The sequence below is a fragment of the Phalacrocorax carbo genome, chromosome 4 (genome assembly GCF_963921805.1).
Source record: "Phalacrocorax carbo chromosome 4, bPhaCar2.1, whole genome shotgun sequence".
Lineage (NCBI taxonomy): Eukaryota > Metazoa > Chordata > Aves > Suliformes > Phalacrocoracidae > Phalacrocorax > Phalacrocorax carbo.
The window spans coordinates 51,566,473-51,593,608 of record NC_087516.1 but is presented as its reverse complement, the minus strand read 5'-3'; the positions used below and the strand labels follow the sequence as shown (position 1 = coordinate 51,593,608).

Sequence of the window (27,136 nt, the reverse complement as noted above, 5' to 3'; positions counted from 1 at the left end):
GTTTTTAATGGTGCGTTTGACCACTGACAGCATAAGCATATTGCTTTTATTTACACGATTTCAAAGTACCTGCTTTAAAGAAATGGATATAAATTCTACCTCCTCTACCTCTTACCTATCACTAAAATGTTATGGTGGAAAGTATACTGTAATTTAGCTGATGTGTCTTTTGTTTTTCAGATGAGCTGGAATCGCAGCTTTCAAACTGATGTCATTCCAGAGCAACACTGGGCATCCCTGTACTCTCCGTACTACCCAAAGAGTGACACGTGCTTTCATAGGGCTTCATCCCGATTATCCAGGAAATGGAAACAGTTCAATCATCTTTTATCAGGTTGTCCAAACAAGTCTGAAAAGCATTCATTTTTCACATTACAAAAACATGCCTTATTGAATGGACTTTCAAAGCAGGCAAAAATCTTGCAGTGGGGTACCACCACCCTACAACCTGGCTGCATTAGAGACCACACTTCACGTCACCACTAACGAGCACCAAAAATTATAGAGATAAAATAACAACACTGTCACTCTGAGGGAAAAAATGTCTTCCCCAAGATTTATCAAAACAACACAGAAAGTTAGAGAGGGAGAGAATAAAAGGAAAAGAAAATCTGCAACTGAAATAAGTGAAGAGTAATATATAATCAGCTTGGTTTGAACTCCCTTTGAAAGGAATTAGGCAAGGCTGCAACGAGTCAAAAAGGATTACCAGCATCTTTAGATGTAATAATTACATTTTTACAACTTTACGATCACAGAAATGAAAAAAAGCTCCTATTTTGGAATATACTTGCTGCAGCTAACAAATATAGACTATATATGCACCGAAACCTTCTTAGATGCCAAATTGAGTATCTGTACTAAACAGCGCGGTACAAAATGGCATTAAAGCTGTAATTCTCCCACCTGCCATCCTGTTTCCCCTCAATAAGCACTCAGCTAGCCACTGTGACTCCAAGGAGCCTTCTCCTGTATTTGAAGTTTGAAGTTAAATTTGTGCATAAGAATCTTGCTCAGGTAGGTACAGCTGCAAGGTGAAAGTTAAACAGCTTTGGCACCAACAGAATATTGAAAAGACACACTACATAGGACCACTCATGGATTTCACAGAAGAAAAGTCTGACCTGATTCTTAAGAGTCTGAACAACTGCCAAAGGAGCTGCAGAATTTAGAATCATAAAATAGAGTCACAAAATAGTTTGGGTTGGAAGGAATCTTTAAAGATCATCTAGTCCAACCCCCCTGCAATGAGCAGGGTTTCCAGGGCTGGGGCATCCACCACCTCTCTGGGCAACCTGTTTTAGTGTCTCTCTGCCCTCATTGTAAAAAATTTCTTCCTTGTATCTAGTCTGAATCTACCCTCTCTTAGCTGAAAACCATTACCCCTTGTCCTATCATTTACCTAGGATCTTCATCAGAAAATCTCCCCTAAAGCTCAGGAAAATATTCCTGACATGGAAAACAGTTGGCAAATTACTGTGTCTGTTTCACATAGCAAGATCTGTAGCTCTAAAAACAATTTAACAGCAAATAATCTCTTTCAAAAAAAAATCAAAATCAGAAATGTGACAGCAGCTACAGTATAAATGCACAAACCAACTTTAAATTGGCCAGCTCAGAGGGCTTCATATTGCCACCACTATTCCAAACTGCAGGGCACTCATATCCAAAGATAGCAACCAAATGAAGTACATAAACACATGCTTAACTTTAAACCCCATAAATAACTTCAAATTCAAAAAACCATGCACCTGAATTTCACTATATGTTTTTTCAAGCCCTAGTAGCACATGAATGGTTTTCTGTGTTCACACACGAACAGCACACAGCAGAACACTGTCTGCTCAGAGACAGTGTGTCTAAGAAGCTTCTTTTTCCGTGCTGCACCTCACAGTGTGAGCTTTCAGCTGACAGTTTGGCCAGAGAAGCTGAAGCTAAGTGGTTTTAAAGCATAACATCTAGTTCCCCGGGCCATGCCCCCTTTCCCATGCTCCCTGGTAAGAACCTGAAATGGAAGGGAGGATTCCTCATGTCATTGCTCTGTCCTGTCAGCTGATTTATTTATATTTTAATTCAGATAGGAAGGACTAAAATTAGGACTACGCAAATGGAATATACTGTTCAAAATGTCCAAATTGTTTTAGCATCTGGGGACCTTCGAGAGCAACTGACTGATTTATCACTACAGCAACACAAAGAAGCCTGGATAACATGAACTGTTAAGAAAGCATGAGGTTTTTAAGTCTTGTATTTCCACAAAATATAACAAAGTTAATGCAACATCCTAGACGAAGTGGAGGGCCCAGAGGACAAAGTAAGGTAGAGCTCACATTTCTTGTTTTTCATCCTGACCTCACACTGACATTCAGACTATATATTTCTCTGCATTAGTCTGTCATGGGGTTGAAGGACAAGACCTACAAAAGATTGCTCTTGCTTTTGCCAGCTGAGCACCGAAAGAATGCTTTTCCGAGTGCAGATAACACCAAGTCTTGCACGTTGTTCTCCTATAAAAAACAGAGAATTTCCCCCCTTCCAAAACGTGTGTTTACATTTGGAAAAGCAGCAAACCCCTTTCGTACTCTACCAGCCTTCAGGGCAATGCAGAATAATGACCAAAGCACCTAGCAAGGACTTCATCTTCCTCCTGCAGATGCTACACAGCTGCACCAAACAGGTTCCTTTATGCTTAGGATGGGGATGTCACTCCCAGGCTGCTACGTTTGCTTGGCCAGAGCCTTCTCTGCTTGTTTTGTGGCTATCACATTACCTAGCCAAACGCATTCCTGGTGAATGACTGAGGTAGGGATTTTGCCCAGTGCACAACACACAACAGTTAGTAATTACCTAGATATCACTAAGGAATTGCTTCCCAGTTACATGTTTTGAGCTTCCAAAAAAACACAAGGGTAAAAAAATTGGCCATTTATTCCTTCAATCCTGATAACATCTAATCACTGACACTTCAAAGAATCATTAAGCTTTGCTGCTACCACTTCTGGCACAATTCTTTGCTGCTTACAATAAAATTACATTAAGCAAATACAGTACATTATTTAAAGCCACTAAACAGTTTCTTTCTAAGACAAAATAACATCATTAGTCAAATATTATACAAGTCACATTAAAGGCGCTTTTTTTTTTCCCCACCCAGGCTTCACAGCTGCTTGTGTCCTGAAGGTCTTGAATTTAATTCTCCTGTGGTTTACAATACAATTATTTCTAGTTATTTTTAACTGTTTAACATCTTATTATCATTCATATATAAATTATCTGGTTTGGATTACATATTGCTTTCTTATGTAGTTTTAGAAAACATTAGTTATTCTAAACATACTCTGTCCAAGGCCCTGAAGGCAGCAACTTCTCTTTACAAAACTCCCCTTGTCTGGCCACCACTCAGCCCTCTGTGATATGCACAATTTTGGGGCAAACAAGACAAAACCATTCACGTACAGAAAGATAAGCACAAAAATGAAACCATCAATGTTATTTCCCATAGACGTAATTATGAACGCCAATAATTAGAATTCACCTGTGCAGATCAGCCCACACACAGACTCTGCACTCAAGTCAATGGAATTCAACATGTGCCAAGGGCTTCCTCATGCTTCATGTTTACATTGGAGACAGATGGCGCTAGGATATTTAGACAGAGGAACTGGGATCTGTTTTGCTTCCATTAAAACTGGATATGGGGAAAATGATCTACATGTAGAAAGCACAGGGTAAAATGAGAGAAGTGAAAGGTATGCTGATGGTTCACAATACTTGAGATTGTCTTGAAGCCATAAGCTTTCACCCCTCTACAATTACTTTGAAGGTTTCTACAATATTTACTGAATTCCTGCTCCAGCAATATGCAAAAGTTTTCCAGCACGATGTTCCTGCTTTATTTCCAATACATTTGTAAGAAATGTTAAAGATACTAATACAATGATGCTGTTTCATGTCAAGAAGTTCAAACATATTCAATCTGTTTAAGCACAAGCTTGTTTCTTTTTGAAAGAATTCCAGAGCCACAAGTCATATTTTTAGATGTGAAAATTGGAAGAGTAGCAGAGGTTAGAGCATGTTTCTGAGACCTCTGAGTACATAAGACAAGTGTGATTTAAGATTTAAGTCCATGTGCTTAGAAGATATCACTAGCCAGGTTGTAAAGGAGAAAATTTTTAAAAACCAAGCACAGCAGAAAGCAGATTAATATACTTGCTAATACCAATAAGGAGAAGGAAAAAAAAAAATCTAGCAAGTGGCACCATTCAGCTTTCAAGCACATGCTAAACAGACACAGGCGTTTCCTTACTTTGAATACATAAGGCACCACAAAATGTTGAAACTGCTGATAGTAGAGGAAAAAGCCAAACAAACAACAGTGCAGGCTTGCCTTTTAGTGGAAAGAAAACAAAAATGTACTATGCTGTTTGAACTAACCACAGGAATTATTCTGGATTTCAGCACAGTATTTCACAGCCCATTGCCCTTCCAATCCCTTAGTATTCAGAGCACCATAAGACTGAAACTCTAACACAATTAGATGCTAACAGTATTTCAAACAGTAAGTCATTGGCTATCATCTAGGTATTATTACAATATTCTGTGTTAAGTTTTAAGTACAGGTAGACTACATGAAGTGGGTTTATCACCAGATTGAAAAAGTCGCCACGGTCAGATATAGGCTTAAGCCATAGATCTGTACCAAGGTCACATCCCATCTTATCTAACCCACTAGTGGTGTTTTGGGTTTTGGGGTTTCCTTGGGAGGTGGGGAGATGCTTTCATTTTCTAACAGTAATAGGCATGCAAGCTAGGACTTCCTAGACAAGTGCAAAGCTGAATTTGTATATACGCACAAAAGTGGAAAACTAAATGTAAATGGTACGGACCAATGCTGATGTTCTATTATCCATTGTCATGTTTTTAATTACCTTCCACACAGATCACAAGTTTGTGTTGTGATAAAGCATTACTGTTATGTTTTCTTTCTTTTCATGAAAAAAAGTTCTTTGCATTCTCAACTGGAACTCAATTGTTAAGAAGCAACCATCCTGCCTAGTATTGCAAGACAAATGTTACTGCGCATGCAGTGGTTATGATTCTCATCTAATGCAAGGTATCAAATCACAGTCTAGTTAATTAAATAGAATTTCCTTGGAAGACCACTGTCACACTTTTGAAGATGCCATCATATCTCATAGCAAAGCAGTAAAATAGTAACTGAAAAATACTGAAATATCTCAGATGAGCAGAGCATTTAGGAATTATGTTCTTTCCAAAAATCAACTACAGACTAGAAAAACTGTGTAAGAATGAAAGGTCTATTTAAACAAAAAGAATTGCCTTATTAAGCCTGTTAAAAAGTCAATTTATCAGAATATAAATGCCCATTCCTTCTATATACCTCATTACCAAAAGCCTTGTAAAAAAGGTAGGCTAAGGACCAAAAGAAGCAGCCTAGCCTCAGGCCAATTTCTACTTTTGGAAACACCTGTGTAACCCCTGATGAACCAGCAAGGAGGTGCGTACACATATCCACAAGAAAGAATCTGGCCTGGGGTTTAAATTGTACTTTGTAAACAATCATGTTATTTGAATAACTCACTGTTTAGACACATCAGGCATTATGGTCTGTTCTTTTTTTCTTGTATCCACTGTTGGCTCTACAGGAGTAAGTACTACGGCAGCACATGAGACTATCGACTGGTATGAGTCTTCCCGGCAAACTGCAAAGATAAAAAAAATTCAGTGTTAAAGAGTGAACTCAGACTGTATTTTAAATGTTTAAAGGGAAAAAAAAAATCAAGTTATACTGTGATAAAAATGCAAATGATTAATCAGACTTCACTGTGGTCACCTGCAATGAAAACTTAATTCTTTTTCACATTTCCTAAAGTGCTTGCTTGGCACTTTGTAAGAAAATAAATTTGAGAAAATCTGATTAGAGATTTTTTTTTTTCTCTTCAACCGTTACATCACTGATCCAAAAAGGCTAAATCCAAATGGTCTAGGAGTGATATCTGATATACTGACTCATGCTTTCCGTTAATACACATTACCTCTGTATTACTATGCTGGACAATATGACTTAGATGATATTTAGAGCTAGAAGAATGATCATGTATTTCAGCTGAGCATCTGGCTCAATTAGCACTAATAAATGAACACCCAAAAGTTCCCGACCTCCAAACAGACAACTATTTTATTTAAAAGTTATATATAAATTCTAAATTGCAAGTGTCACTAGTAATTTAGCACTTAGCAGTTATGACTTCTACAGTTTTTGAAGGTATATATTTTCTTTGCAGCCAAGGTGTACCTTTATGAACCAAATAAAAGCTGAATTAAGAGTTGGTGTATTGAACAAAGCACAGCAACTACTTATATATTTATAAGGCTATTATATATCACATATAAACAAGAGGAATTGTATGCCCTATCATTTAAGCAGAAAGTCACACGGTATTTCATATGTATAACATGCAGAACTATTTTAGAGTGTACACATGCACATACACAGCCAGTAACATAGCCTGTAAAACAAGGATGACCATGACAAATTCTCAGCAATTCAAAACCAGAAAGAACCTATTTTACAAGTACATACATTTAAGCAAGATTGTGACAGCTGGGAACTTCAACTGTGGCATTTATCAGTGGAAAACTTGTTTCAGAAGACTTTACTACCTTCACCCTCCACAGTCATGTGCCTCCTTATTGCCTATGCTCCTCTTACAAGAGAAGCAAAACTGGAATAAAACTTCATCCCTATTGCCTTGACTGAGTCAAGAACAACTAACTGGGGTGTTTTATACCCTGAGCCCTCAAATTACACTGGGCATAAATTCAGTGTACATCAACAAGATACACTGCATGTCTGATGAACACCCTGGAGCGATAACTGGTGCTTTAAGACAGCCAGAGGGTAGATTTTAAGGAACAGGTCAGAACAGGGTTAGATATTTCTACTAAGGTTGGAAAAATGCAAAGGTCTTTTTGTTTTCAGAGCAATTCTGAGCCATTCAGCAAGCAACACAAATGGCCAGAGCACAGGCAGTTCTGGCAGGAAGAAAATCTTTCTGTGGAGTACAGGCAATTACGTTTAATGCATTTGATGTTCTCCAGCATTGCTTATGCTTGTACTTTTAAATATTAACGTGCACATTGCACTAAGTGACTAAGACACATAAGATGACCAGTACTGAAACCTTACCTTCGTTTTCCTTTGGAAAGAGTGCAACGCAAAACTTTGTCACTATCATAGACACCCACCTCCAAAACATGGTCACACCCAAAGAGAACTTTCTATATTGCCTACAGGTATGCAAGTAGTATATATATTATAGCTTCATGCATAACAAACTAAGGAGGGAACTAATGATAAATACATTCAAGACACTACATAAGAAAAAAAATAATTTTAGGTGATTTTTATCCTACTATGTTACGTGCAACCAGCAGACCATCGACTAGCAAGGTGCTGTTTGGTAGGCACCAAATAATGTACAAAATAGTCCCTTCTCATTACAACCAGCGACTGAATATGTGCAAATTAGAAACATTTATGTCTATGTGACTCTTGATTTACAGTCAAAGAACTGTATAGGCAGGTTTGTCAAAGGGCAACACTGATATTCAGTTCCTGAATTTTAAGCTGAAATGCTGATAACAAAGGGACATTAGATGATGAAGCAAATACATGTTTTTCTTTAAAAGACCTGGGGTACCACTTGAATATCTAGTTATTGTTTAGGAACTTGTAAAAGGTCCAGTGCCTACGGAAGCATCGCAGAGTAGGACTTTCCCCTAGATCAGCCACTGTTCATCAGGGCAGCTACAAAGAAAGATAAAATAGGAAAACACGAGTAACAAAGAAGGCACTGCTAGTCTCCTACCCTTTACAGAAATTTAATGAATGAATAAAACTGAAATTGCTTTTGTTTAATAATTAATGCTATATAGGACTTGTATAATCCCCTAATTTACATCTGAAGACAAATCCAGCGGTCATCCAGTGATCCAAGCTCATGGAATTTATTATTCTCCCACTCTAGACAGGAATACTCTTTGGTCTGGCTTTTGAAAACCACTACAGTTCCACCTTTTTATCTCAAGTCTCTGTGCACACAGTCATAAGTCGTTACAGGACAGTATAATTAACTAAAATGTCATGAAATAGCGACAGCACAGCAGCAAGTAATTTTCACCTACTGGAGTGTATTCTCGTATTATCTGTTCATACCTTGCATTAAAATAATGAGAATGTGCTTGAATGTGGGCTCTCAACTTCAGCATTGATGGAGATGAGCACTGTTCTACTTAAGGAGACTCTTTTCATTCTATACTTCAAACCTCTTGAAAGTATAGCTTCTTTTCCACACCTTCATTTTTTGATCTACAAGTGGCTTACATTACCCCCATTAGTGATGTCCACATATCGTACTCTTCATGAATCCTCAAAACATTACAAACCTCAGAATAACAAACAATTCCACTAAGGGATTACCCTTTTTAACCATAAATCGTCTCGCATGTCTAACTTGCACTTTAACAGCCAGTAAGAACTTTACAAATTTAGCCTTACCACATGAATCAGTAAGTAAAATAGAGAAAAGCAGAATTTTCAATCATCCTCACTGGTGTTTGGAAAAGCCATAAACGTTAACAGCTGCCCCAGCCTGTTACACTTTTCCTGACATGAGTGTGCAAGGTAATGCCACACTCACCACCCTCCGAGCCCAGCCATTCAGCCAGTTTTCAATTCACCTCACACTGCTTACACAGCCCATACCTCAACAGCTTATCTATGAGGATCTTATGGGAGACAGTGTCGAAAGCCTTACTGAAGTCACAGTACACAATACCCACTGCTCCAATACAGAAAATTTTCTCATCTATCTGCTACATTTTTACAATGGCACACAAATGTTAACTGCATGTTGCAGGTAGAGGTTCATAATCACGCTTGCTGCTGTGTACCTCCAGAAGTGAGGAAAAAACTGTACAAGGTATCAACATCAAGGGAAAGAAACAGCTGATATTATACTACCTGTAGCGATTTCTTTAAGTTTAAGGGACTAGTGTTTAGTATCTCAGAATGTGTTATACATGGAATACCCTCTGAAAAAATAAGTAATTTGCATGCAAGTGAAATGGTATTTTTCAGTACCATTGCAACTCCTTTATTCAGAATTCAACCGTTACATAAACGTACAAGCTAATAACTGCAGTGAAATAATACAATTGCAGGAACAACTTTACCATATATTATCATTAAAGAAACGTATTTTTCTTAGTGAAATAAAAGACACTACATACCAACTACAAGTCATATTAAGGACAACTCTACAGAAAGAGAAAACAGTCTAACTTCATAAAATACTATTGTAAAAGATCTGTACTGTTTCTGAAGTTACATAATTTCTCCCCAGATTCCATAGTTTATATTTTAATGATGTACACAGTTTAATTCCATAGCCAAGTGTTTTAAAAGTACCCCATATATTTATCGCTAGGAGTGCTGGGTTGGATTTACCCTAGCAGTCCCAGAACATCATTCACTATCAAAACAGATCTCTACATCTGGAGAAGAAAAACATTAGCTTTTTTTCCCCCCCTTTGCTGTTTCCTTCAAGAACTATCAGAATGACTAATTAAACAGTTTTCTTCTAGTTTGAACCAACCAGTGAAAAAATTTTTAATTCCCTAAATAGTAGGCCAGTAGGAAGCCTTCAACAGCTACTGAATAGAATTTTTCTCTCTGGAGAATAAAAAGATTTTTAAGCTCCAGGAGTGTCAGTTACACCATCTATTTCAAACACTATTAATTGTACACTTTTTTATTTTTTGCCTTTTTTGGGCTTTTTTTTTTAAACAGAGGAGAGAAAATCTGGTTATCCCACTTACTATCAAGAAAAAGTCTCCCTTGACAGAAACACAAGTGGTTAGATGAAATTAGCAGCAAATACTACCTGCTTAGAGGAAACAGAAGGGAAATGTTCTATGCAGTGTGCAATGAAGCATAAGGGATTCATGACACAGGGAGACAAACAACAGTGAAGTATGTCTGGATCTAAAAAAGTTGGGCACTTATTGTGACAATTCAAAGTATTTACACTTGTGCCTGTAAAGTTTAAAATAACCAGCTCTCATTGTTCAAGAGAGAGATCAAGGCCAGAAACAACTGCTGCTTCATACCAAAAAACCTTCTGCTTTGGTAGAAAACTAGGCAATCAGCCAGGAGCATGGAAGGTGCTAAATACTTTCCCCTGAAATATCTGTCAACTGCTACTGTAGAAGACAGGGGACTGAAGCATGGGGGAGCAACCTGGATCCCAAGTATCCAATCACACATTCCTTTTACTACTAGAGGCCAGAAGACACGTTTTAATTACTCCAGAGCACCAATTGTCAATGCAGGCATTAACATTTTAGCACTGTTTCCTAAACACAGCCCTGCCGTGATGAGGCTCAGGAAATGAGCCACCCTCTGAGGTGCTCTGAACAAAGGACAAGAAAGAGCTGCAAGATACGCAACACACGTGCAGGTCCTTCAAGTAAGGGAAACACAGGACAAAGAACTGTTACACGTGAGACAGATTTTGCTAAAAATACCAACACAAAGGCCAACCAAACAAACAAAAGGAACAAAGGATATACTATACATTTCTTCAGTAGATTGGTCTAATTTTGAGGACAAGTGAAGAGCTGAGCAAAGAAAAAGGAACATTTGAAGCACATAAGCTATTTTCTAAGAAAGCTGCTGACATTAGAAATAGACACTGGAAATAAGAGAGGATCTTGAAATCTAGTCTATTAATTCTGCTATCTCCAGTAAGAACTGTGGTTAAACACTGTGCTAATCCCTCCCTCGCTGCACAGACGTGTCCTCTGATATTCTTGGTCCACTCAGTGGGCTCAGAAAAGAACCACTGTTCAGACCTGTCTCTTCATCAACCCCAAACATCACGTGCATGAAACACTTCAGCAAAACCAAGTGCATGATTTCAGTTCCGTACCTTCTTTCTCATCCCCAGAAGCACAACAAAGTCTTTTGCTACCTTACTTATACTTTTTAATACTTGAACGCTAAACCCTAAAGCCCAAGGAGACTTTCAGTCTCTTTAAAGCAATAGAAAAGGTCAAGGTACTTTGCATGAAAGCCATTTTTGCCCTTCTACTTAAAAAAAGAAGCCTAATATTAATAAAAATAATAATAAAAAGCCTAATTTTCCTGCTGCTTCATTCTAGATTTGATGATGGTCTTCGGGGAAAAAAAGGAAAGTAAATGGATCTCTACTTTATTATTAGTTCAACAGTTATTCTAAGGCCTCTTGTCCCTTAGAAACAGCTACATTTCACAATATTGGCCAAATGAATACTTAAGGGAATGAGACTGAATGCTCACAGTCCCCAAAGGGTTTGCTGTAATAATTCTGTAATAAAACCACAGGCCCAATTCTTAAACACAGCATAGTCACAATCAGAAATTTTGTAATAGCAACAATTACAGGCCCATTACAGGCAAATGAATTACTTTCTATCAGGTTCTTATGTTTCATGGCTCTTTTGTAGTATTCACAAAGGCTGCACACACACATCTGCTTTGTGCTATCCATACTGGCACCCAATGGTGAAGGGTACATAACACAGCATTAAGCAGGAGCCAGCGAATTCTTCTAACGCACCAGCAGTCCTGTAGTGATTATCTGCACCCTTACTTTTGTATCCTAAGTTTGTTCGTTGTCACAGGCCACACTGTGATTATATGGTAACAGCCACACGTGAAATTTGGCTACCAACTTGTACTCTATGTATAAAAAATGAAAATGTAAGAAGCAGCAAATACTGCTTCTTTTAATGTTAATGCTTAATGGAATGCTGCCATTAGCATTGATACTGAATGGAAGAGTATGCCCAGATCACCTAAGGACCCTACAGACATGGTAAGCGATGGAAACATCGATTGCTAAAATGATCACCTAGATGACGACACTGGTGTCCCACCTGCACATTTTCTATTAAGTTTGCTGTATTGACAGAACCACTGTAGTTTCATCTCTCTTGAGGACAGGGTAGCACCTTCAGAGTCTCCTCAAGCAGCCCCCCCCAGCTTACAAGGACTTGCAGGCTGGCTTAAACAGAGAGATTGTGTCTGTATTTACTAATCCCTCAGATTTTATCAATTTCTTCAGTTACTTCCATTCTTGCATGAACTTGTAGCATCCACAACATCCTGTAGAGTTCCAAAGCTGAACTACACATAACGTAAAGAAATATCCCTATTCACCCACTTTAAATTTGCCACTAGCTAGTTTCACTTGACTCCCCCAATTTTAGTATTGGAAAAGACATAGTGCACAATTCCCCACTCACTTTCCACTCAGGATTTTACAGACTTGGATCCTTTGCCAGTCATCTCTTTCACAGGCTGCAGAATCTGCATTTGTTCCTGTATAAAACCTGTTCTACATCTCTGGCCACTCCACTAACCTCTTCACAAACACCCACTCCTTGTTGCAGTTCCTGCTGTGATGGATCACTGTAGCAACACCAGGAGAAACTACGACTGCATTCACAGAAAATTAAGTAATTAGCTTTTCAGTTGTAAGTACTGTACACCTAAAACGCTCTATGTATATCTATTTATGCTTGAGGCTGCCTCTGAAATACTTTCTTATTCACAGTGAACTACTTAAAGCAAATATTGTTCCAGGCAGCCTACACAGGAATAACAACCTTTAAAAATAAAAGCATATTCTATATCCAGTAGGTAGATATTGCTTCTCAATATCAAAAAGCATTGTTTTAGTTTTAACATTAGGACTCTTAAAATAACAACCAACTTTCATTAGCTTTTGGCAACACCATCGGTCAGGGTGATGTCATGGGGTTGTACTTTCAGCACTGTAGTCTGACTTGTTTTGTGACATGGACATGAATAAAAACCACATGTACAAATGAGGGAAAGGTTGTGATGAAAGACTGATGATCTGAGCCACAATAATCATGTCTAATTCTGCCAAATTACAGGAAGTCTCATAATTGAATGATATGAATATCCAAGTAGAACAAAAAGTGGAGGCTTAGTCATTTGGTCTAGAATGCAGGGTAATAATCACCATGTAGTCCAAATACGCGCATCGGTTTATTCACAAAGAAGCTTTGAAGGTAAGTGGTTAAATTAATTTACCATAGAAGACAGCTGCAGGCAGGTTCATGGGGCAAATGAGTCTCGCCCAGACCTCCTCTGCTGGGAGCATATCTGCCATTCTCGGCCTATACCCAAGCCTGAGCTCTCAGACCCCTTTGGTCCTCCTGACTTACCAATGGAGCCACAAAGCGCGAGGCTGCCTGCAGCAGCTCTCGACAGGTAATAAAGAGTTAAAACGCCACAGTCCTGGGTGATGGAACAAAACAGAACAGCCAAAACCTCCGCTTTTCCAGTAAGAATGCAAAAGGTATTACCAAATGCGCCAATTTCAGAAGGAAGCATAAAGCTAACCCTGGTAATAGCCATAAGGTACCAGCAACGGGGAAACACTTGTGTCTCCTCCTAAAGGTCATGGGGGAAATCCCAACAGGGATTTCACCAGCCACAAGAGCCAGCTGCCTCTAAGTTCCCTTTTCAGCCAAGAGAAGAATAATAGTTTTAGTTCTGGTTTTGGTTGTGCTTGGGTTTCTATTTAAGCTATGAGATGCCTTCAAGAAAAGGAGAGAAACAGGAGCAACTGTGACACTGGCATCTTAAAAGGAGGGATACAAAAAGACCTGCAGGGCATTTCTGCAGGCACAATAAAAGCCCCTGAAGAAATGATTTCTCTAACAACAATATCCTCAACAGTCATTCACTGCAAGTAAAACTGTCAACACTCAATAACAAGCGTTTTCAGGAGCATAGTCTCTTGGCTTCAACTCTTACTCTTTGCCTAGCTGAAATAAAGACTGACAGGAAAGCAAGATTAATTTATTGCGGTTTGTATTGAATGGATGTAGTCACAAGAAAATTAATTTAAACAATTAATACACAGATATACCACCAAAAGCATAGTTTCCCAAAAGAAATTATTAAATGAAATCACAATGTCAGCTCTCCCTGCAGTTTCTAACAACAAAGCTTACCAGGAAAATTACGTGAGGTATTTCTGTTTTGCAAGAGTATGAGGCTATTTGGCTTTCTGTTATAACTGTATTGGCACCCACTAGGAGAAGCACGAGGTACAGCTGCCAGTAGAGCTGTACGTCTTCTCAGTCACAAAATGACAGCCTTTGTCAGCCTCAGTGACAAGCCATCAGTGAGCAGTCCCTACAGCAGCACATTTGTCATAGCTATTCCTGACTTATTCCTTCTTTCACAGGAGTCACTCATATACCATGTTTTAGAAAGTTACACTGGACATAGAAACAATTAGAGGATCCATAATAAAAATGCCCTCCCACTCTTTTCTCGAGGAACACATCTTCCATATTATAAAATGCAAACCCCGTATTTCACACCTTTGCCCTCCCTAAGGTCGATGTGGGTTTTTGTGTGGTGGTTTTTGTTTTTTGTTTGGGTGGGGTTTTTTTTAAATCCTTAAGGGAATTTTGCTGTCATTGTTTTTGTTTAGCGATTAAAACTGCCCCAGCTCTGGAACCTTGCTTAGTTAATAACTCCAATATTTGCACACCTCCCTTGAGAAACTTCAAGATCACTATGTGCGTAACTGGTATAGAGGTTTTGTTTTGTTTTTCTTAGGGCCAAAATAATCAAAATTGTATAAAATCAGTTTTCTGATAGTATTTAATAAGCTTAACAACAACACATACCAAACAAAATATCTTCAGAAAATAAAAATAAACATACTGGGGAAAGTCAATTCCACCTTATTCTTCAGGTTCTGTCTGGAGTGGCTACAAACCTTTCCTAGACTAAGCTGCAGCCTGGCCCTCACGCTCGTATGGGATCCTACAGGAAAGCAAATTTAACTCAAATGTCCCTGCAGTCACTTAACAATCTTGCCCCTATGAGCATGCATAAGCAACCAGCCGGCTACTGCTCCAACTGACTGCTCCAGTGTAACTGCAAAGCAGTGGAGAAATGAGGGAAGTGGGTAGAGCAAAGGGACAGGCCAGCAGCATTATGATCTTCTATTGATATACCTCTGAACCAAAAAGGGGAAACGGAGAGGCTTTAAGGGACAGGAAGTTAAATCCTGGGATGAGACAGAATACACCCATGGGCATCTTCCTCCTCTGGGTGTCTATGGCTAGGCACCAGGTAAACCTGTGCATGAAGGGAGAGCACTTGTATGTTCACAGGATTGGAAAGTGAAGGCTCTTGATGGGTGTGTTGTGACAGCAAGCAAAAGATGGACTCCAGAGGGCAACCAGAATAAGAATTTCCTAGGCTGCTCACACAGCTTTTCATGCAATACCAGAGAAATGGTGTTCATAAGTTAGCTAGGTGACAAGAAAGGTCAGTGGCAGTTGTGGAAAGGGAATGGTACAGAGTCTCCTGTGCCACAAAGGAAACTGGGAAACAGAATATGACTGTCCGCTTGTCATGCCACTCAGTCCATTTACATAGCTTGCAGATTTTCCTATGCTTTGTGCCTGCCACATATAATTTACCGTATTTCAAGGGCAGATGAAACTGTTGTGGTCATCTTATCTGACATGTAGCACAGGTACATGCTGTGGTTCTTCCAAAAGTTCAATATTATAGTCCTTATGCAAAACTTTGAAGAGCAGACATCACTGCTATGCCAGGTTCATAAGTGATCTGCTGAGTTCTTCCAATTACTGGTCAAAATAACAGCATAATTTTTCCAATTGATTTTCAGAAGTACAGACTGCTAGCCAAACATCTATGCTGCAGATAAAGCGTATGCCAAGTAAAATATATGCATCTGTCTGAAAAGCAATAAAACAACTGATCATTACACTGACACCTTTTCATACTTCCTCTAAACATCTCAAATATTCTAAAAAAATCATTAAGGCTTGAAATCTAACCAAGTTTTGAGGGCAATGTATTTTGCTTTAAAGACAAACAACTTGAAATAGGATTATCCTTGGTAAAAAAAGGTCAGGATCAAATGACAGGCAGGTCAGGCAAGCTTAGCGGTCTTCAAGAGCCATTAATCTGGATGATTCTAACAGTGTTTTAATGGAGCCCAATGCAGGATTAAACCACTAGAAACAAAGGATGCAGATTATCACTACACCTCTGAAGTGGAGTTTTGGTTCACAGCAAACCAGCAACTCAATATGCTGCCTCTGCAAAGATGTCCAAAACAAGCCTTGGCTGTACAAATATGGAATTGGTGGTTCTGAAGTCAGGTTCAACTTGATTATCATCTCACCTTCTCAAAAAGGTGACTGAAGGGTGTGTTCATTATGCTCTATGTGATCCTGTATGGGAGAAAATCCCAGACCTGCCTAAACAAGCAGAGAAAGGTATAACAGAAGTCAAAATGTAGCTTTAAGAGCAATTAAACTGCTGAGGAGGGCGGAACCAAACATAAAATTGGTGCTGGCTGTCTTTAGACACATTTAAAATTAAGACCAATACCTTTCTGAAAGATGTGTGTTAGTCAAGTATATATTTTAAGGTTCATCACAAGCATAACTATGCAAAGTATAATCACTTTGCTATTTTGGAGACCAGACTTGATGAACTGAGGCCCCTACCTAACCGTGAAAGTCACACAAGTCAGTTGCTCAAGGTCACACCACAAGGGTGCGACATAGATGCTTCAGTTATCCTCACCTGTAAACGAGTGTTTTTAATTATTCAAGTGGCCACGTCAAGCAAAATAACACCAGCATCTATAGAGGTATTTTGGAGGCTGTTTTCCTTCAGAAAGTTATCTAAATCATCTTCCTCTTCCTGTAATTTTCGATTCTGATACTGACATTTACATTACAGCCCCACAGAGCTCAACGGAGTGAAAGAAGAATCACATATCAGAAAATTAGATTAAAAACAACATTTTTTTAATATCTTCCAAAAATATTTTCCCCTGTGTAGGTCATAACTCTGCATAACATGCAGATGTCTGTTAACTGACCATGTGCTTGGCACCCATATGTAAATATGGCTGAAAAACTTCAGAGCAGGCTAAGGCTACCACGGGACAACGAAGCATCATGCTGATAGACTGGTACTGGAAGCACAATAGCCAGAGCTCAGTAAGTCTCCCCATCCAGGCCTGCATTAGACATGATCTAAGCTTGTTAAACATCAGAAAACTTACCAGGAGTAATTCAAATTCCTAACATGAATCAAATAAAAACCTAACTGGCAAAGAAATTCAGTTGCTTCTCATCTTGTTTCATGTTCCATGTGAAGTTCTTCACAGATTGCAGTGATACAAACCTACGAACCAATGCAATACCTAAAATCAAACCATTACAAATTCATCATTCAGATTCTACCAGTCATAACAACTGCAAAGCAAGGAATGAATAAATAAGTAACTTTTTTTTTTTAAATTGGCAAGCAGTGATTTGGAGACTAGATAATAAGGAAAAATACATTTGCATATTATCCTTCCACCTTTATTTAAGCACCTTTCCTCTAGCTTTGGCTCTAAAAAGGAAAGAGTGCCATTTAGTGGTCAGGTAGATTTACTGCACCTTTTGAACTGAATGAAATACTGTACACTGGTATTACTAGCAAGAGAATCGCAAATGCTGAGCGATGGCACAGTTATTAATACTGCTGGTTTTACTTCACGAAATACTGTAAGTGTTTTTTGGAGTGGAAGGATGATGATTTATTTAAAGCATGATTTGGAACCTGCACTGAATCTTTTTGTGCCCCATCTCCCCCGATAGCAAAGAACTACATGCTCTTTCTCCTGCACTCTACCAGGTGATAATCTAGGCTATGAATTTTATGAATACACAAGAGGATACAGGGAAATTCTGTAGATGTTGGCAGGAAGATAACTCAAAAACCTGTTCCAGAGAAAAAGTCATTATGTTTTAAAACAGCAGAAGATGCACAGAAAGTAGGAGTAAAACACACATTACTGATTTTTACAGGATAACTCTCCAGCTACAGATAAAAAGTAAATGGCCAAATTCACCTGGAGGTTTCTTTGGATTCATCAGCCTCAGGATTTCTGAACCCAGGATGAACTGGTTAAATAGAAGCAGAAAGATGAAAGCTCAATTCTCAGATTGCACCATTTATCAAAGCAGATGAAGAGTGTTCATGAATATGGAAGACTGGTTGTGCATCTGTGAATCCAGCAAAATCTGGCCTAATGACTATTTAAATAGTGAGAATACATTCATAGCCCCATGCTCCATTTTCCCTTGGGAAATCTTCGATCTTTACTTCGGATGTCATGCCAGAGGCATCCAAGGAACCAGTCAAGTACAACAGATCCTTTTGAAAGTTAGCAGAGTACAAATGGACCAGATTTCTAGAGGTACCTAAAAATTGAGATAAAACACTTGTTTCTAATCCACGGTGGTTCTGGAGACATCTTTTTACCTACAACTAAATACCAGGGCATCTGGCCTTATATAAAATCAGCCATATCCATCAGTGTGTCCCCCTTGTTTCCAAGGGACAACATTCCCCTCTACTACATATTTATGTACCTTGCTCCTAAAGGATGGCACACACAAAGACAACACATGAAAATCCAAGCTCTAGAAAAATTGTAACCTACACAGAGAAGCTGCATAAATTAGCTCCCAAGTTTCTAAAACATAGTGCATGCAATGGCATTGCTCCATTCTCATCCAAACATGAACAGCCATCACCCCACAACCTAATTTAAAATCCTAGCGCTCACTGGAAGGAGTCCCACTAACTTCAAGAATACTCTGGACACCAGGGTGCAAAGGTTATCCTTGTCTCTTCAAAGGGAGGATGACTAATGTGATCTTTGGTATGCAGAGCGTTTACTTGCATTTTGGAGTGCATGACCACCAATTCTAGAACCTCCTTCGGACTAGTTCTTTAAGTCACTGTGTATAAGAAGGTAATTTACTTCACTCTCTAGTGAATAATTATGCTCTTAGCTGATTGGAATTTAAGAGCAGGCCTAAGATTAACACTTGACATTTGTTGAAAGCCCTCCAATTTAAAAACAAGAATTATTTGGAAGTTACCCAATATTTTAAATATCATATGTATTAATCAAAATAAAACTTCACTTATGAGAAAATCTTAAATATGAATGTTATGTGCTACATTTAATCTACAGTTGAGATAATATTAAAAATATAACGATCCAAAAATTGAAGGAAACATACCTAACACATCATTCTCCTTAAAAACACCTCTCATAATTGTCCTATAAGATTAATTTGTATCCATCAGTGGCATTTGAACCAGCTAAATGCTTTATACACTCAATAGCATTAAAAAGCTGGAAAATCAACTAGCTAAAGTAATATTATTGCATTTGAAAGAGTAACTCCTATTTCAGACAAAATATAGTTTTATGGCTCTGCAATAACATATATAAAATGACTCCACTCAGATGTGGGATGCCATGCATAAAATGTGCTGAAGTTACTGCACTTAGGCCATCAGCAGGCAATGCATTTTCTACTCAACAAATATTTCTCACTGTGTACTTTTAGTTTTCTTTCACATGTTCAGTTTCTCTTTATTAGCTTTGGTTTCAGAGGTTTCAGTTTGTCTAGTGTAACAATATAAAGCACAAAATACTGTTATGATATAACTGCAATCCCCTGGGATTAAACACTCAGCCAAGGTTTCATTTGCTTACCATTCCCCATCTGCCTCTCTACAACTGTACAAGCGTACAGATAGCAATGATTATATACAGAACTGCTACCCACAGATGAAAAATGCTATGAAAGTGCAATACATTAAAATTTGATATTGATACTACTTCTGAATTCTGAGCATCTATTTTGATTTTTAGATCTACTAATGGGTTTGTTGCTGAAATGTGTTTTTAATATGAAGTAATACATTAAACATTTTGCAACCTGTCAATGCCGAGACAGCAGAGAGACTGTTCAATCTAACTAGCAAATGACTTCCAGAGCTGTACTGTCAGTATTAATGATGTCAGGACACAAACATGAAAGAAAGGAATGATTACTTACTTTACAGAACCATGATTCCTTCTGATAGAGTAGGAAGCAAAGATTGCACAGTAAAGTATGGTTCACTGCAACTTCAGATAGGATATACATAGCCCCTCTATGACTCCCAAGATAAATCAAAAATGACAGAAGGACCAGTACTCCTCCTCAGTCCCTTGAAATTCAAAGATGTAACAAGTAGCTAAAGATTGAAAACTAAGTTTGAGAGTCAGGATGATTGTGGCATCAAGGTTGACCATGAAGGTCTCAAAGACATATATTTGCTGTGGGGTAGGTGAAAGTTTCCTTCCTTAGATAATTATTTTAACTATTTTATTTATGAAAAAAAGCAGCCACCAAGGGGTGTCTTTTCAGGACATTGGAAGTCTGGATTTATTGCTCTATCAGTCAGAAATAACAGCCCTCAGCTTGGTGTCTGACCTAGCAGCTAAAACCTAAGGGGCACAAAGTTTTAACCAGTTTTGGGGTCACACTTATGTTACTTTCTGCAATTTTCTGATGTTGGCATAGTCCTGAAGGAGCCAGAGGAGGTACCTTGTCTTTTAGTTGCAAGAACATGTTGAGAGCAAGAGAAATGTTAGTAAAACAGAAAGAAACTGTGAGATAACATACAGCGTCCACTTCAGTAGTCTCGGGCAGAAACAGCTTAATGTTGAAACCATCCAGTTATGCCTCTAAATAGTGAGGAAATGCATTGAAAAGGTGTATACAAAGTGTATCAAAACCAAAATCTTATGTAAAGTCTAGGATACAGCTAACGCACCAGCAGCTGTACTCTGTAGGAGTTTCTCACACCTCAGTTAAAGACTGTAACATGAAGATGTGGGGCCTGCTGTGCAGGTCAGAGTAACAAGGTCCTTCTGCTGATGTACAGAGGGCTTTACAGTCAATCACCACACGCATTAGATATGTTCTCTCTTTCTTGGTTATGGAGTATCTAACTTGTTATGAATATAAAGAGAATGAGGAAATATTTCTAAATAAACTAATCAAAACCAGTTTGAAGTTCAGCACACAGCAATGTATTAGGAATCTCCAGGTTTTGCCTTACTGACACATGGAAAACAAGGGAAGCCATAACCATTTTGGGTTTTATAGTTTCTCACAGGACAATGAATCATCATAAGAAATGTTTGTGGGCCAAGACACTACTACTAAAAACATTCTGGTCACAAGCATTTGGAGGGCACTTGCACAGTCATGCAGGTACACCCCCAGTGACATGCCCTTCAAAGATGGCAAAATGCAGCCATCTTGTATGAATTTTTGGGCAGCATGTACTGATACGTATACAATGTCTTCCAAACAAGTAAAAATAAAACTGCAGGAAATTATGAACCGATTTAAAAGAGAGATTGTCAAGCGAGAGAGGGTTCCCTTGATAGCCTCCACAGTAAATGTATCAGCTAACTAAGATTCAGAAAACCACTGGGTTAGTACTACCTTCCAGTCCTGAGCTTCTTGCTTTGAAATCTCAACAGGAATGGCGTTTTGCTTGCTAGAGCAACTGAAAGGAAGGGCAGAAAAATCTCTTGACAGCCTGCCCAATTTTCTAGTGAATATAAGTCATGAAAATAAATGCTTTTATTTAACCAAGTGCTTAATACCAAACAAGTATCACTTTTACTGTCAGAAACTGAATGCTTTTTCTTTTTAAAAAAGGAGTGCACTTATTCAGGTACTCACACAGAGATGCACAAGTATTAGTGTAGACTCACAAACGCACACAAAAAACAACAACAACAACAAAAAAAAAAAAAAAAAAAAAAAAACATCTACAACAGGGATTTCAACCCTACCAGATATATTCCTGGCACAAGGCTGTACTGCTCAGATTTAACCCAGCAGAAATCCCAGCAAAGAATGAGGATTGAAAGGGACTGTAGGCCCCACCACACACTGCAGTGATGCTCAGTTTGATGTGCAGTTCCGCAGGCTCCAAGAGGGAAAAAGGCTCCTGACAGCAGGTAAGGCAGAGGTGGGCATGGTCCTGCCAGCAGGTAAGGCCAGGCAGCCCAGCCCCACGAGCCAGCTGCCAGGGCCGTGGTGACAAGGGCTACAGGAAATTTCTCTGCCCAGCTGAGCAAAGGCAAATAAGGGGTCAACTCTAAGTCAACGGTGCTTTCCGAGGCACCTTTGGAGGAAATACAAGTGCTGAGCTTATTTATGACATCCATCTTCGAGTGAAGGCTCAGTTTAGCTCTTCCTTGTTTGTATAGACTTACTTGAGATTGTGAGCAAAGTCTGAGAACATGGCTTCAGTATATCACTGAAACTGGAAGGCAAAGAAAAAATACCAATTCTTCTCCATTTTAAAAGTCTCAGCACTTACAAACTAAATTATTTTTTGGGTATGTGAAGTTGGCCGTACTTTGATGTGATCACTGCCAGCAGAGCTGTGCTCTCTAAGGCCTCTGTGTTGACAAAGTACGGATGACAACATATCAGATTTTAAGTTTATCAACACCACCTTTTCATTGGTAATGATGAACGTAAAACAAAAATGTACAGAGCTGCTACAAAAGTATATGAAAGATGTTTAAGCATTTAATATTTAATAATACTTAATAATGGCTATGCCATAGCTTAAACATAAGTTCTACCTAAATATCGAATGGGAAAGCTTTTTTTAAACTAAGAATTTCCTGAAATTGTATATACAGTCTACATTCATGCATGTATATTTTCGTTTGAAGGCTAATACTGGCCACTCCTGTCAATAGCATACCACAGATGCTACCACACATCTAAGAATACCAAACATGCTGAACGGAAAACTTAAGAGCCCAGTTAACCTCTCCTTAATGTTAAAGGGATAAGAAGAGCTTGTTTGGGAAAAGGCTTGTCTAATGTGTATTGTGTACATTGTTTAGAATAATTAACAACAAAAAGAAAATAATTTATAGCATACTCAGGTGGCTCACTCCCTCCCGTGAGCCATCAGCTTTACAAGGAAGTGAACTGGCAAGCTGCAAAACTGGCAAGCTGCAGTCCTGATGGGAAGCTTTGGCCACTTGTTTCTTTTTTCCTGCCACTCCTCTATCTAGTAAATAGAAGACCTTTCCCCTCATAGTTACGGAGTGTCTCTGCACTTGATTTTTAGGAAAAGATGACTGCCTGTTTAAAACAAGTCTTCTGATTTTTCACTGAACAAACAACAAAGGTAAGGGCTGAAATCAGTTTGGATCTTTGAAATATTTCTATAGAGAAAATAAAAGTACTTCCTACATTACAAGCTCTATTTGCAGATAAATTATTACTGTGCTGTTAAACAGGTATTTCAGTTTTGACAATGGAGCTGCATTCCCTTGAGAGATATTTTCACAGTTTAGTTACTATTATTACAACATGAGAACACTAAAGTCCAATATAATAGAAACTACCCTTGCATACAATTTGCAGGAATGCTTTGTCATGTACGTAAATTAGTAATGCTATTAGGATAGGAATATTCAACAACAGTAGTCAACTTCAAAAATTTTACATAGTAAAATTTACATTAACACAGCACTAACTTTGCCTTTTTAAGAACCTAGTAATCAGTGATGAAGTAGTAGGCAATCCACTTAAGTGGCTTAGACTGCATATTAAGGTGCACATTCAAGTGGACAGTTATTTCAGAAAGCTCCAGTCTCAGTCAAATCAAGTGCAATATCCTACTAAGATTAGTGAGGAAAAAAACACAGAGACCATGCATGCACTGCATTTTGAACACTGAATAAATACTCAAACAAATGCTCATTTCTCTGGAGTGCTGTGGACTATTCCACGTGAACGTGAAGAAAAGTTTGTACAAGCACCAAAAAAAAAAGGTTTAGCCATTTATTTTCCTTGTGCCTTTGAAATTCATCCAATATTCAGTTAATTCAGAAACCAGCTCTCAAGGCCCATATCTAATCTAATTTACTGCTAATGTCAAAAAGCATTTTGACTCACTAAGAAAAAAAGCATGATCACACCTTAAATTTTAATTCTTTTTCTAATCTTTTAAAGTCTAAATTTCTTATGGGCTTCAGATATGTACCATTGCCTCCCTGGTACAGACTGCACGTACCATGGAGGCCTTACACTGTAAAAATATCCCACAGAGTGGGTTTTTTTTAGCAAAGGCATAAGCAGGGCCGTGACCCTGATATATAATAGGAACCGTGGCAGAAGTACACTTTGTAGAAGAATTTGCTGTTTAAGAATCTGATTAACCTTTATTAATCAGGTACTGGATAGAGAGAAACTATCATTCAACTTCTCAGTAACTTATTGGGTTGATTTTACAGTGATATGACTGTATGACTGTAGTTGTTCTAAATGCAATATTCTTTTTGGATTTTGTTTTCATGGGTGTGGCTTTTTAGGGATAAACATTCACTTAGAAACCACAGCCTCTGTAGAAAAAAATTACCTTGTTACCAGGTTGCTAATTACTTCTGAAATTAACAGTGCCATGTAAGATTTAAAAATAATTATATAACATGTGGGTAAAAATTAAACTTACTGACACATAAGCAAATAAACACAATCAGAATTATTCTGCCTACCACACACTCTTTGGGGTCCAGGGTCACAGCTCAAGACCACAAACCATCCTCATCAACATGATTTGGCCTTTGCTGGCTTCAGGTACATACGAAGAGCAATTCTGATGGAGGGGCTGGGCTGGGGAGGTGGGGGGGATGAGGGCGCAGAAGGATAGGATACAGTTTCTCCACATTTTGTGATGTATCAGGTAATCAAACCACACAAGTTTTCCCTATTGCTTAAGAATATAATCAGAGTACAGAAGGTTACATGAGGGATGAATTTGGCCTTTTGTGCAGTTGTTGTCTTTGTGATTTTGAGTAAAAAAGCTTTAAGCATATACCACATTATAAAGGAAATATATTAAACTCTGAAAGATCTTTTCTACAAAAAGATGCGCTTCTCTTCTCTCTTGCTAAGGTCTCTCAGGTAAAGACAGGAGAATGAATGAGAACAGACATAGTTCTGATCCAGAACAGAAACTCCCAGGTCACCATGTTATTCTGACCTTTTTATTATAATAGCTATATAAAGGAATTCCCTATACTTATAAATAATTTTTTATGAAAGAAAATGATCACCTCTTTACTGAATTATATATATCTGACTCATTATTATCCCAAATGCAGGTAGACTATGGTCATAGGCACAGTAAGAAATAAATAAAAATTCCCAACTTCTACCAAAGCATACTTCTACAGTAGTTTTTCCTTGTGGCCTTAATTCACATATTACAAGTACTTTATAGCCACTGAATTGCTGCTTTCCTTAATTCATATATTCCATTCAAGCATTTTACAGTCACTGAATTACAGCATTCCCTTATACCTTCATGTTTCCAATCAATGCTTGTTATTGAAACTCTGTATTTGCAGAATATTTCTTCATAAAGTAAAAAACTGTTTTCAAAGACTATTTTAAGCTCTAAGGATTCTTAGAAGTAGTTAAGCATACAAGATATCACAGTTAAATGGAAAGTGCATTTTCAGTAAACCTTGAAATAACCTTTTTCAGACAAAACTGGAGTCAGATCAAGAGGCCAGGCATAACAGAAAATGGGTGTCGTTCCTAAACGCATCACCGATACAGCAAAACTCCAGTAAGCAGACCAGTGCATTGTGCACATTTTCTGAATTCCAGTCTTCCATTTTGTCCATTGCACGAAAAGGTAAAGCTAAGGGCCAAGTTTTTAACGCAGTTGTACACGTTGCTTTGCTTAGGCTGTAGGACTTAACTGAACCAAGCTTTGGTAGATCCAGAAGTTTTAACAACTACAGAAGACAACATCTAGCTTTTTCTAGATTCTAGATTTTGGTCTGATTTCAACAGTCCATCAGCCTCCTGGGAGCTTGTTCCTCTTTGAAAGTCAAAAGAACCACCCCAAAGTAACCAAGCGCTTTTATAAAATAAGATTAGTGCTCTGAGGTCATTTAGGTCTTCAGTGTGAAGCACAGCAATACATTTAAAAACCAGGATGCAGACCCTTAGCTGAGGAAAACTGGAATAACTCAAATGGAGTGCTAGTATCTTACATGTATGTATAGTTTGACAGCTTTTTAATCGGTCCTCTTGGTAGCTTGGGAACACAAGCAATATAAAGCATCCATGCACTAGAAACAGAAATAGCCTATCTAGCTAACTAAAGCAAATATGTTCCATGATGCAGTCCCTATGCAAGATTGACATCTCTTCACAGACATATAAAATTGGAAGGGAGGCTCACTCTTGCTTCCAGTTATCCTCTTAGCACTAAGAGTTTTTTGGAGTAAATGTTAATATGAATTTTAAGTAACACCCTTTGAAGCCACCATCTATTACCTGGCTCTGTAAAGGACAGCTAACACCTTAAAATGCTACAGCGTTCATTATGTGTATAGATCACCACACAAAGGACACACAGGTAATTTTAATCATTAATTAATTGTTTGCTGATTTTGTAACAAAGACTTAAGGCTTAATTAAGTACCACAGGAATAGTCTTTCATGTTTTCTGACAGACATTGTCATAGATGAAAGTGTTCCGAGTCTTTCTTCCTCCCCCCAATTAGGCTTATGTCCTCTACAGTCATCCTACCAATTCAAGGCACTATAGCAAAGCATATTAAGAAACACCACATGGAGATATGTGTGACAGATCTAGCCACCTGCAACTGACCACATACCCCCAGAGCTCTTCGCTTAAAGCCTCCGAGACTCTACTGAGTACTCAAACAACTGAATGCTATCGTAACACCATTTATGCTACACAGGGTACAGCTATATTGCTTGTTTTCCAGCTTCTCTGAAATTTTCAGACACTATCAGAGAGTCTACTGTTACAGTTAAAATTCATTGACTTTGGAGACCTATGCACTGCCCGAATCTCAACCCACAGAGTGCTGTTCAGGTAATTTCTTAAGAGATGTTGCAACTTATTTTGTTAAAAAGTAGAGGATAAAATTACGCAATTAACTATATATGAAAACCAGCTCCAACAAACGAAGTGACAACTAATTCAATACATAACATTGAGTCTATTAAACCAAGGTACGAGCAC

General features: G+C 38.3%; 1 protein-coding gene across 8 annotated transcripts in view; it reads right to left on the bottom strand.

The window, feature by feature from the left end:
- CCSER1 (coiled-coil serine rich protein 1) overlaps window positions 1-27,136 on the bottom strand; it is a 733,964-nt gene that overhangs the window by 551,401 nt on the left and 155,427 nt on the right. For all 8 annotated transcript variants that reach the window (XM_064449956.1, XM_064449958.1, XM_064449955.1 and 5 more), the window contains exon 5: window positions 5,603-5,723. In XM_064449956.1, coding sequence (XP_064306026.1) covers window positions 5,603-5,723 — 121 coding nt within the window. The remainder of the gene's footprint in view (window positions 1-5,602; window positions 5,724-27,136) is intronic.